The sequence below is a fragment of the Choristoneura fumiferana genome, chromosome 20 (genome assembly GCF_025370935.1).
Source record: "Choristoneura fumiferana chromosome 20, NRCan_CFum_1, whole genome shotgun sequence".
Classification (NCBI taxonomy): Eukaryota; Metazoa; Arthropoda; class Insecta; order Lepidoptera; family Tortricidae; genus Choristoneura; species Choristoneura fumiferana.
Window position 1 is genome coordinate 8,935,608 of NC_133491.1, and position 12,056 is coordinate 8,947,663.

The 12,056-nt window shown below is 35.9% G+C and overlaps 2 protein-coding genes across 2 annotated transcripts; one reads left to right on the forward strand and one right to left on the reverse strand.

Annotated features, from left to right (window-relative positions):
* Positions 1-269: 269 nt before the first annotated feature.
* On the reverse strand, positions 270-7,706 carry Hat1 (histone acetyltransferase 1). The gene is made up of 8 exons (XM_074103563.1): positions 7,325-7,706; positions 7,080-7,249; positions 6,676-6,847; positions 6,394-6,553; positions 5,023-5,188; positions 4,339-4,487; positions 3,693-3,861; positions 270-3,194 (listed from the first exon to the last, which is right to left on the reverse strand). The coding sequence occupies exons 1-8, from the start codon at positions 7,383-7,385 to the stop codon at positions 3,027-3,029; spliced, it is 1,215 nt and encodes a 404-aa protein (XP_073959664.1). The 5' UTR covers positions 7,386-7,706; the 3' UTR covers positions 270-3,026.
* A 192-nt stretch (positions 7,707-7,898) lies between these two features.
* Positions 7,899-11,207, forward strand: LOC141439119 (E3 ubiquitin-protein ligase Kcmf1-like; the record flags this gene model as incomplete). The annotated part of the gene is given in 3 exon segments (XM_074103259.1): positions 7,899-8,121; positions 8,303-8,470; positions 11,071-11,207. Coding segments are annotated over 3 exon segments (321 nt in total), but the record flags the coding sequence as incomplete, so codon positions are not given.
* Positions 11,208-12,056: the final 849 nt, after the last annotated feature.

The window sequence follows — 12,056 nt, forward strand, 5'->3', positions numbered from 1 at the left end:
ACCATTCCACACAATGACTATAAGAACGAATGGTTCTATAGTGGGTCTCAGGAATGAAATTGTTTGACTAGACATGTATTTATGTAGATTCGCAGGCAATTTAATTCGTTGCAATCAATATGCTGTCCATGTGTTAGCCCGTAAAGTTTAAATATAATAATCATGACATGATATAGTGAAAATGTATGAGTTTATACATAGTATGACATGATTGAAATGAATTAAAAAGACTATTGACAGTAAACATGTTTTTACTTTAATAAAACCAATTGTTTAAAAAATTAATTATTTACTTTTCAACAATTCAGCAGATCGTCTTAACAATAATTGTAAGCAATAATTACAATTATCCAGAGAAAAAAACATTTGTTGGTAAATCACATTAATAATCAAGTAGGACTAAATAAGCATAATTGAATTCATTCCAGGAAGCAAATCAACTAAATAATTTAATGACAAATCCGAGCTATTGAGTAATTTACATATTAAACAATTTTTACAAATTGATTTTGGTTTTAAAATATTTATTTAAAGCCAAAAATAAGGGCACACATTCCATTAAGATTTAGAATAATTACTAAGAGCATATGGATTCAAAATGTCATGCAGCGATATTATCGAAATGGAAAATTCAATTAAACTCGTGTTTAGAGTATTTGAATTTTATTAAAGGAGTAGTTATGACTAGCCTAGTACTGACGGAAAGATACTTATTCCAAAAAAATGTTTGAAAAATTGTCGACAGATAACATGCAATGAAAATCAGCCTAACGAATTCCTGTACATTAATATCCAAAGAAGGAACCTTGACTCAAAAATGCCCTTCTAATTTCGAACATAATATTTTATTAACTCTAACCCTAACCTCCTAAATTAAACAGTCTAACAAACGCTGACCCGAGCGTTGCTGCATTACATATTCATTCTTTTATTATTCTTATATTTATGCTTCATAAAAACCTTGCAAGAATATGAATAGACTTAACCCGTCGAACGCCCGGCGCGCCACAGTGGCGCGTATCTAAGTACTCGTGATTAGTCAATTTTTGTTACTAGTTTCGATCACCCTTTAACATAGGGTACTAGTCCAAAATTACCCAAAAAAGTCGTTTGTCGCGCGAAGGGTTAAAATATCAAAACTTGTGAGACGGTGTTTTAAAATAAGAACCGAAATTCAAAGTAAAAATCACATTGAATCTTTAAATAAAACAAAACAAAAAAAACGGCTTCAGATTTTTTTATTTTGATAACGAAGGGGCCATTTTCATCCTCTTGCCCCCATGAAAAGATACCAGAGTTCTGTTCTCTCACCCAAGAGAGACAACCATAAACCTAATATTACTAGCGTAAATAGACCAACAATGGTGCGAGTGAAGAAACCGATCCTTACGGCATAAGCTATGTGTGGAAAAGAAATAAAATCAAAATGACAGCGTGACCCGTATTGAACCAGTATTTGTTTCGTGTTTTTTTTTCTGCAATCCTTTCGATTGTTTGCATGAAACGGTAGGATTCCAGAATGGTGTCGTGCTCTGTGTTGAGTTGTGATACAACCTACTGCAATAACGCAAATAACACATACATTTCACAGGTAAATATGATTGTACAAGTACCATTTTCATAGCTGTATTCTCAAATTTACTTATTAATATGCTAATATGAAGCGGTAAACAGTCTATTTCATAAATATGGCTTGATTTCTAATAATTATGTGTTAAATAAAAATATATTGTATCCGTGAACTTGAGCACTTACGGCGTAGAGTTTGAATATTTTTTATCGATACTCGATACCTATATCGATATTCTTCCAATAAAGTTTCGTATTAAAATTTGTAGCTGCTTTTCTCCGATTTAAAGATTTAAGAAAATAAAAGTAAAATAACTTAACATTGAGAATTTAATGATTTTAAGTAAATAAAATAAAAACTATTTGTTTATAAACAAAAATTCAGTGTTTTGTTTTTAGGGTTCCGTACTCAAATGGTGCCAAACGGGACCCTATTACTAAGCCTCCTCTGTCTGTCTGTGCGTCTGTCGCAGAGCTGTACCTTTGGAACCGCAAATAGGTAGATATATACTTGAAACTTTCACAGAGTAGGTAGGTATGTATTAGCGTGGCCACCATAACAAAAAATATTAAAAAAAACTTGCAGGTTTCCTGTCAATCCAGTGATCAAAGATAAGTGGATCAGAATTTTGAATCGAATAGGCTGGGAGCCTCACAAGAATTCTGTGGTGGGTAGTGTGTTTTATTCATAGCTTACTATTTACACTCTCGACATACGAATGTAGGTACCTAACTGTCTAGTGTAAAGTTAACGACGAGTGACATGAGTGGGAGTGACAGATATTTGCTGTCAATTTTTTTTAATTTAGAAATGTTTATGAAGTTTCTAGTGCCTACTTTACTGCAACAGCCCTTAAGATTTATTTGTACTGTGTACCTTACCTATATTTTATGACGACACCAGATATACGGGGATACCGGGGATACTGTACCTATGGTTATCGACAACTCATATTTACCAGTGAGGGCAACTCAAACTCACACAGACATTTACAAATTTACACATACAGGCCCATCTCACTTTCGGTCACGCTGTCAGCACGATCTGTTCGTCTAAGTAATATGAAGTTTATGGAAACAACAGCCATCTTAAGATTTTATGTAATTTTCCTAATATAAAATTGTCAATTGAAAGGGATCTGTCACAAAAAATTAATGCAAAGGAAATTTGAAGAAAAAGATTACAATGGGTATTCAGTCAAACTAACCCAACCATCTGCTAAAATATTCGTAGATAAATTTAAGAATATTTGTTTGCCGAAACTTTTGTTCGTTTTCCCCTCTCTTCTATTATCTTATGTAGCAATAGAGATGACAGCAGGGTGTCGTCTATTGGGCATTAGCGTGTCGAGCACTCGGACGTTTACGTTATTGGTGAAAAAGCCCCTAAAACATTAAGTGACCCAAATACGGGTCTGACAGGGGGTGGCGGGCTCGGGGCTAGCTCGGTGGCAGATCTAGTCTTGTTCCATGCGGTGCAGCACGCGGCGGTACTCGTGTTCCAGCGCGGCGTACTGGCTGGCGAGCCGCGCCTGCGTCTCGTGCGCGCCGAGCGAGCTCAGCGCCGCCGCGTACTCCTCCGGCTTGAGGACTTTCTCTAGCTTCTTCATTTCTAACTTCTTTTTCTGTCAAGAAAATATTGTGAACTTTATTATTTGAGTAAATCGTCAATTTTATTTTCTTTCTTTTAATTACTGGCCAGCTTATACTAAAAATTTATTCTACAGTAGAATTTAATTTTAGTACAAAGTGGCCAGTTATTGAAGGATGGCTAGTAATGACCTTATACTAAAAATGAACTCTGCTTATAGGTGACCAGAATTCATTTTAGTATGAAGTGGCCAGTTGTTGAACGGTTGCCAGTAATTGACGATTTACCCACCTTACTTATCACTATCACGGAATGCAGCAGAGAGCGCGGAGTGGTGCTGAGGGAGGACTTCTTCATCTTTTATGTCAGTATGTAACTAATCTAAAATGACCTCACACTGCGTAAATTTACACTAGATATTTAAAGAGACCTAAAAATTTGTACGGAACCCTCGGTACGCGAGTCCGACTCGCGCTTTACCGGTTCTTTTTATTTTTGTCACAGGAAAAATTGTCCCATGTTAATCAATTACCTGGAAGGGAGCGTTGAGCCTATTCTTGACGTCGAGCCGGTACTCGAGATACGCGGTCTTGTCGGAGGTGTTGGTGGCGCGCAGACGCAGGATCTCGTACACGCGGCGTACTTGACGCTTGCTCAACTTGAACTTGGCACACGCCTGTGTCACCATCTCGGAAGAGAACCTGACAAATACATATCTGTCCACACATGGCCATACTATGCAAGATGGATTTAGTCGTCACCATTACTTCGGGCTAATGGTTTTGTTTATGCGCTTGATACTTATCCCGCAAATATTATAAATGCGAAAGTTTGTATGTCCGTTTGTTACCTCGTCACGTCAAAACGCTGAACCGGACATAGGACATAGGATGGTTTTTTATCCCTGAAAATTACATAGTTCCCGCGGGGTAACAATAAACGAATTCTACGCGGACGGAGTCGCAGGCAATGGCTACTGAGCAATAAGTACGTCGTCATTGTCAAATGCATAACTAAGTCGTGACGTGAATATTGCCGTAAGATCTAGCTATGGTTATAAGAGCCAATACACATACTTTTCTGAACGATCTTTGTGCCCGCGCGAACTAAAGCAAGCAACATGTGCGTAAAAAGAATAATGAGTCACAGGTACCAAATTAACTCATTATAATACTAACCCTTGCTGAAGTTTAGCAGGAAAGAATGCTGGTAGTGTTTCACAGTTTTTGCAGTCAACATAATCTCTGATCCTTTGGAAGTCTTCAGATGGGTCCTCAACGGTCATGTCGATTACTTCTGGGAGTATTACGAAGTGTGAGTAGATAGCCTAGAAATAATTGTTACATGAAAATATTACTACTGTTATTGAGGAAGACGCCAGCACAGCGTGGTCGTCACTGCTGGCCCGGTAGTGGCCAACTTTAATTTTATGCCACTCTAGCAAGAGCTGACAGCAAGGTGTCATCTATTGGGCATTTTTATTTTCAGATAGTAATATATTAAACAGAAACAGAATCACAAACGCTTTCACCGCGCCACTGCTCTGCTCGCACGACTACTCACAGCAGCGCAGAGCCAGAGCGGTGCCGGTCGCAGTGCACGGTGGTGCGCAGTGCGCGTCTTGCAGCACCCGCCGAGCGCCGAGGAGCGTTGCTCCAAGAAAAATTACTACGAATTAGCCCAAAACAGGTCGAGCTAAACTCGATTTAAGACATGTGTCTTATTTGATTTGACGACGTGTTTTATTCTTGTGATTCGATTCATTAAATATGAGTGAGTCTGACGGTAGTTTCATGTTCAAAGCTGCTCTCGTCTTCCGAATCACCCAGTATGCTTATGTGTAACCATAACGATGCACATACCTTAAGTAAGGCGGCGCAGAGCCCGAGCCGGCGGAAGGGCGGCAGCGTGAGCGCCTGCGAGACGCGCGGGCGCGCGTGCGCCGGGTACGCGTAGTAACGGTAGACCGTCGCGTACCCCGCCACAGCGTATCGCCGCGCGCCGTCGCTCGTAGAATACTTCTCGAACCTACAACAAGTATTGCTCAACATTTCCAGGGCGGCAGATTTCAGAGGACGAGAAAATTATTATTTTAGAAAGGTACATGAGGGTCGGAAATAAAGTGGCCTACACTCATAAAGAATATAAATCCGCCACTGATAATGTGCGAGGTTGTGTTGCGAGGAATGTGTATTTCATTAACCTATAGAAACACTTCATTTGTCCACCTGTACTTTTTTTTTTTAATATGTTGGTTTGTTTTATACTTTTTATTTATGTGTAAGAAAATTATGATAAAAATTATGAAAAAAATTATGTTGTTCTGTTGTATTGTCATTATTTGTCACTCCAATGTCTTTCTCTCTGCAGTGCCTTACCCCCTTATTCATAAACGACAGTCAAACCTATTTTAGTTAAAATGCTGCTAAAATTCGTTTGTCCTTATCTGTCACTTCGACATTTGTCTTTGTTAGAAAGGGACAAAGCATTTGTTAGTTAACATAGGCTTGTTAAGTTTTATGAATAAGGGGGTTAGTGTTTAACTGTTATACTGCAATGTGTAACTATCTTTGAAATAAATAAATAAAATTTATTTGATGACCGGATGGCCAAGTGGTTAGAGAAACCTGACTATGAAGCTTGAGGTCCCGGGTTCGATTTCCGGCCGGGGCAGATATTTGTATGAATTGTGTATATTTTACTTATGTAAATGCCCATTAAAATAACTCAACACTATCACATTACAACAACCAAAAAAGGTACAATTTTCCTAATAAGTCGACAAGAGGTTAAATTTATAAATGTGCAGTTTTGACAAAGCTGCAAAGCAAAGTTTTATTAAGATTGGTTTTTTGGGAATCTTTTTGTATTTTTTATTTCAATTCCAAATTTTTTGTTACTTTTACAGTCATCCCGTAAAACCTATATCAAAAATACAAACTGAATGCTTAATAACAATATCTAGAATGCAGAGGACCTGGGTGCAATTCCCAGCGCTGGTCTTATTTTTCTGGTTTTTCTGTGCATCTATATTTCAGTTTGCATTTTTGATAAAGTTTTATTATTTCTACAAACTCAAGCATGAAAGTTGAAGCAGTTTCCATCTTAAATATAGTATAGTTGTGAAAATTGTATTAATTATTTGGCGAACTACTAACCTAAATATTTACATATTTTAGTGTTTACAAAAAGTTGAGCAACCCTTGAGGAAATTTAGATAAATATGCACTTACACTGTAAAGAAGGTCCACTGGTCATCATCAACATCAATGAATGAGGCGGCATCCACATACCACAACAGAAAAGTCTGCAGGCGCTCATGGAAACCCAGAAAGCCTGGTGTACTTGTGTCACTCATGTACACCTCAAATGTGTGCTTCTCTCCTCCCTCACCTGAAAGTCACCAAAATATTTATTTTGATATTGATACCATAAACATAAACCCACAATAACATTACAAGATCAATCAAGTATGTTATTCCTGATATGAGATGTTTATAATAATTTCAACTCACGTGGGGATGAAGTGTAAGAATGTATCATTTTCCCCATAGGCCTGAAAGAGTTGTCCTTTTCTAACAACGAGACAAATTGGTCCAAATTTGTGACATAACCAGGTGCTAAAATTTTTTTCATGGCTCCTTCAATATCATCTGCTTTCATTCCATCTGAGACACTAGGTTCAATCTGAAATTATTAATAATGATTTATCAATAATGAGATTCAAGTGACACTAAAACACAAAAATATGAACAATACTTTTGTTAACGGCGTAGAAGCATTCAGATATTTTTTGTTTGAATTTTTGCTCACAGGTTTAAGAACTTGACTGTACAGTCACCATAACTTAGTGATATGTTGGGAAAGTGGCCTGTTTCTTTCTAGACAATTGTCCATAAAATAACCAATGGTATTTCACCTTTTCAGTGTATTCAATGCCTAGATATGTTTGAAGACTCCCAGCACTGTAATAAAGCCGAATACGCAAATCAGTGTAGCCAAATATATTCTCGTTTTCACCAAAGACCTGGTGGCACATCTCAGGGGCGAAGCTCGTTTCTTCATCCTCGATATCATCCGGAGACCGCACTGTAAACAGACAAAGGTTATACCACCCCGTCACTTTCATACTAATGGCTTTTAGCTTTGACGTTTGCTATTCACCTAATTTTATCTCCAACACCTCGTTGCCGTCAACCACCAAATGACACAATGCATCAGTCATATTGGAAAACGGTAAAAGCACTTCAAAACAAGACTTAAATTTGCATTACAAAATTTGGGGGGTCACTTCCCGGCTTCCCGCGCAAATGAATTTGTTGTGACAAAACGGAGTTAAATAAAGAAAAACTATTCAACATGTACTCCTGCACTATTCTGCTATTTCATACGATATGATACAAAGACATTTCTTGTAGTTCAAGCAATGTGTTAAGCGGCCCTCGGCAAGGGTAATCCGAAAATTCAAAGAATAGTGAGTAACTGAATAAAAACGAAACGATCAAAGTAAAATTACAATCGCCCGTTTGACAGTAAATCATAAAGTACGAAGCTTTTTTTTAAAGTTCGTTATTTGCTGGGTTTACATCTGCTTTATTTTCACTGTAACTAACATTCACGTGGTTTTCATCGTGACCGAAACATCACGAAGCGCTCTCTGCCTGAAAGATGAAAAAACGTCAAATTTATGAATGATCATGTTAACGCAGCTTTATATTGTCAGCTTATATATTTTTAATAGGCAACACTCACTAAAGTTAGATTTATGTGACGTCATTATGGCCTGGTTGGGTTAGGTTTGCTTGGAAATTTTTGTTAATAATCTTGTATTTTAGTGTATTATATGTTGAACAGCTTATTTTAGTTTAGTAATATAAATACCTCACAGAATAACAGTAACCCTGGTGCCAAGAAGTAATTGTGTCGCCGACATTTTCTGGCGAAAATGAATCGCCATGAAGGTGTGTAATGATAATCAAAATTTGTTCGATGCTTTTGTCACTACGATTTTCTATGCTTTGTTTCGTAAAATGTGTTTATGAACGACCGATGCATTCGTGAATGCGATTAAATGTTTATTTTGTTGGTTCTAACACAAAGACGCTGGGATTGTTGTTGAATAAGCGGTTGATGTGTTTTCAGGAGTCAGCTGTGATTCTTGTTTGAAAAATAACTTCAGAGGACGACGGTACAAGTGTTTAATATGCATTGATTACGACTTGTGCGCTGCCTGCTATGAGAGTGGCGCTACCACAAACCAACACACGACAGAGCACCCAATGCAATGCATTCTTTCCAGAAGTGACTTTGGTGAGACCCTTGGTTAACAAGTGCTAATTCTTATATTTACATTATCTTGGCCTACTTTTACACGAAATGTCATTTAGATGACAAATTAATTATAAATTATTGGTGGGTGGTCTTATTTGCATAATATCAGGTAGTGTTTATCTTATTGGATTAGAATATTTGCCAATCAGGTGCAAAATGCGCCGAGAATATGTGTTATTCTATTGTGAAGAGTGGTGATGGATGGGTGAAACTATTGCTATCCTCACACACTATAATAATATTATGATTAAAATGAATAATGGTAAAGTTTTTATGTTTATAATATTATATAGCCTTATTATAACATTCACCGTTGATAATATGATAATTAATTCTGCACTAATGACAGTGAAGATTGTATAGATCTTTATTGGTCACTTTCTAAATTGCTTGTGGTAGCATACTCAAAAAAACCTTTGTTTTTGTGTATGTTTCTGTCTTGTGAAAGTAAAGCACGCTTGTGAAAGTAAAGTAACTTCTCAATTGAAAATTAAGAAATCTACTTGAAAGATTATCCAAACAAAATGGTCAAGTGTGATGAAATAAAGGTCTATAAAAGTTTAATGCACATGACTGGCAGGTCTATCTATGGTGCTAATTTGGTGTTTATTTTGGTGTCCATTGAGACCCTCCGTGACTTGGGCCCTTATTGTCTGATGCATTTGGTTTCACAATTGTTTTCACCACTGCTTTCTGTCACATGGTTTAGGATGAGGGTAGAAAGAGACTGAATGCAAATGCTAGCACCTACATGTTAAACAATACAGCCCCTGATGACAGTTGAATGGATTTCTATTTCACTATTTAATTAAGTATTAATTGACGACCAATGCAACTACGAAAGACTGATGACAGTATGTATTTAAGTATGGATTATCTATTTCACCTTTAATTAAGTATTAAACTTGTGCTAAGTGACCCTATTAGTAGTGAAATATTTATCTCTTATTCCCTTTCTTCCTCTTATTTATTATTTGTAAGACCAGTGTTTGTGATCTGACTACATTTTATATGTAAAATGGCTTCATCTATATCCTACCCCTTCAAATATTTTGAATGGTTTGCTAATTTTACTACAACTTCTCTTCTCATAGTGCTTCAACACACAAGGAGGAAATCTCGCTTACTAAATTATATTACTGCTGAACTTTAACTGCATTACATTTATGATAAGGGTGCCTATAGCTGCCATATCTCAAAATGGCGAGTTTTACATATACAGTGCACTTCTTTTACAGACAAAAATGTCAAAAGTTACATTCCTACAAACATGATGTTTGTTGTGACCAAGGTGGTTATGCAGTTTGGCAGACACTTTTTTGCTTCTTGTCATTAAGTAACAACAGGTGGATTAAAATATTTAAAAACTATCTACATGCTTTCTCTGGAAAATTTGTGCTAGTTTGTTCTTGAGAGTTAATTTAAATTCCAATTTTTCTAGTGTATTTGTTGGGCACAGAACAGCTGAACTTCATTTTCATCCGTAACATTTTTTTTATATCCCTATAAATTAAACATTGTACAGTATAGGCAGATTGTCTAATAAGATTGATTGTGTGTATTGCTGTATCTTTAGTACTGTGTGAGCATCAACAACTTAACCCATTTTATTGTGTATTAACTAGTAGCAATTAGTAAATGAACTACAATATTTTTTACCTGGCAGGTTCTGCATGTATTATAACATATACTGGGTCATTTGGGAGAAGTGAGCAAGGCTAATCATACACTCTCAGTTATTGATTATATAATGGATCATTCACAATTGTATTTAAGTAAAACCTACACCATACAAATTAAAAAAAATGTGTTTAAAATTATATAAATTATATTTCAAAATTAAAAAAAATAAATGTTAATCTTACTAATACTGATAATATAGGGGCCTTAACTAACTAAATCTGGTAGGGCTGGCCTGGTCACATCTAGTGAATCTCCTGTATGTGTCATATATATGCAGCTATGGTGCACAGTTTTAGCATAGAAGCAAGGTAAAAATATTGCTGTTCATTGATATGGACTAATCATAAGAATCAATCAATTAATTAGCAATAGTTCCACAGTGATAGTAATGATTGAATGAATGCTTAATAGGTACTTCTATTATAATAATTGTAATAATATTCAAAAATCCTAACAGTTTTGGTTCTATTTGGTGTCAACCTTATAAAATTTTATTATTGTTATATATGAGAAACATTTTACTACATTCTATTATATTATCTCAAAACTCAAAATGCTGCTATTAAATGCAGATTAAAAATATGTAGAAATTGCTTTCATACGTTTTTTAGTTTAGCTGTCAATTTTAAACAGTGAAATTAGAGTCTCACAACATCCATCAATGCGGAATCCGCTTTTATTGATCAAAAAATCTAAATGTCCACGCATTAAGACCTCCATCGGCGTGGCTTTGCAGCCTAAATTAAACCGATCCATTCAACCTATTTTTCGCTCGTTGCGTGGACATAAACCATTCTTCAATAAGCTTAAGCTAGATGTGAGGAACCCTTCTAAAATTATGTTGAAAATTATTATGCGGCTGTGTTTACCAATGCGTATCATGATTGTGATTCCAGACCTGTACTATGGCGGCGAGGCGCTCGCACTGGAGCAGCCGCAAGCTTACACGTGTCCATTCTGCAACCGCATGGGGTTCACAGACACCGCACTAATGGAGCATGTCACAGCTGAACATGCTGACACTACGCTTGCCGTGAGTTACCATTAAGGGGCTGTTTTACCACCCATTGATTAATTTTATTTGAAAGATAAGTCTTTAAAGATAGTCCTTTGTTCGGACTGATAGCAGATTACTGAAAAAAAAAAGAAAAAAAAATTGTAAAGAAAGAAAATTATTTATTTATTTGACAAATAAATGTGATGCCATCTCTGTCTATTCGAACAAAACAAACAAAGACGGCATCATATTTATCCATCAGATAAATTTAATCAGTGGATGGTGAACCAACACCCCTTGCGCTATCAAAGGAATTCTTCAAAAAATTTTATATGAGAAATCATTCCCCATAAGTATGCTTCTTTAGCCCAATTAAGGGTACTTGAAGACTGCAAAAAATCTTTAGATGAGCATCATGCTTACATTCCTGTATACATTTTAGTAATTATCCCTTATACTTGTGTTATTTATGTATTGTATATAAATGTGTGTATTTATGTATTTTATTTTGTATTTAGTTATAGATATATTAATGTTTTATATATGTGTTATATATTTATTGTATATAGTTAGGTATTTGAGGTTTACATATGCATTTGTATTTATTCAAATGTTTGGCTCTATTTGTCGATCCTTGTTTTTTGATTGCTCCTCTACCACTCAAAGGTTGACTGGCAGAGATCCCTGCAGGGATAAGTCCGCCTTTGTACTTAACACTTTACTTTTATTTATGTAACCTTTTTGTTTTTCCTTTTTGTACAATAAAGAGTATAAACAAACAAACATTTTATAATTCCCATCTACTATACAATTTGTAAACAAATATTCATGTATTAGCCAATACTGATTGAATGAAAAATATTATAGGATAGGTACTGTAAGGTC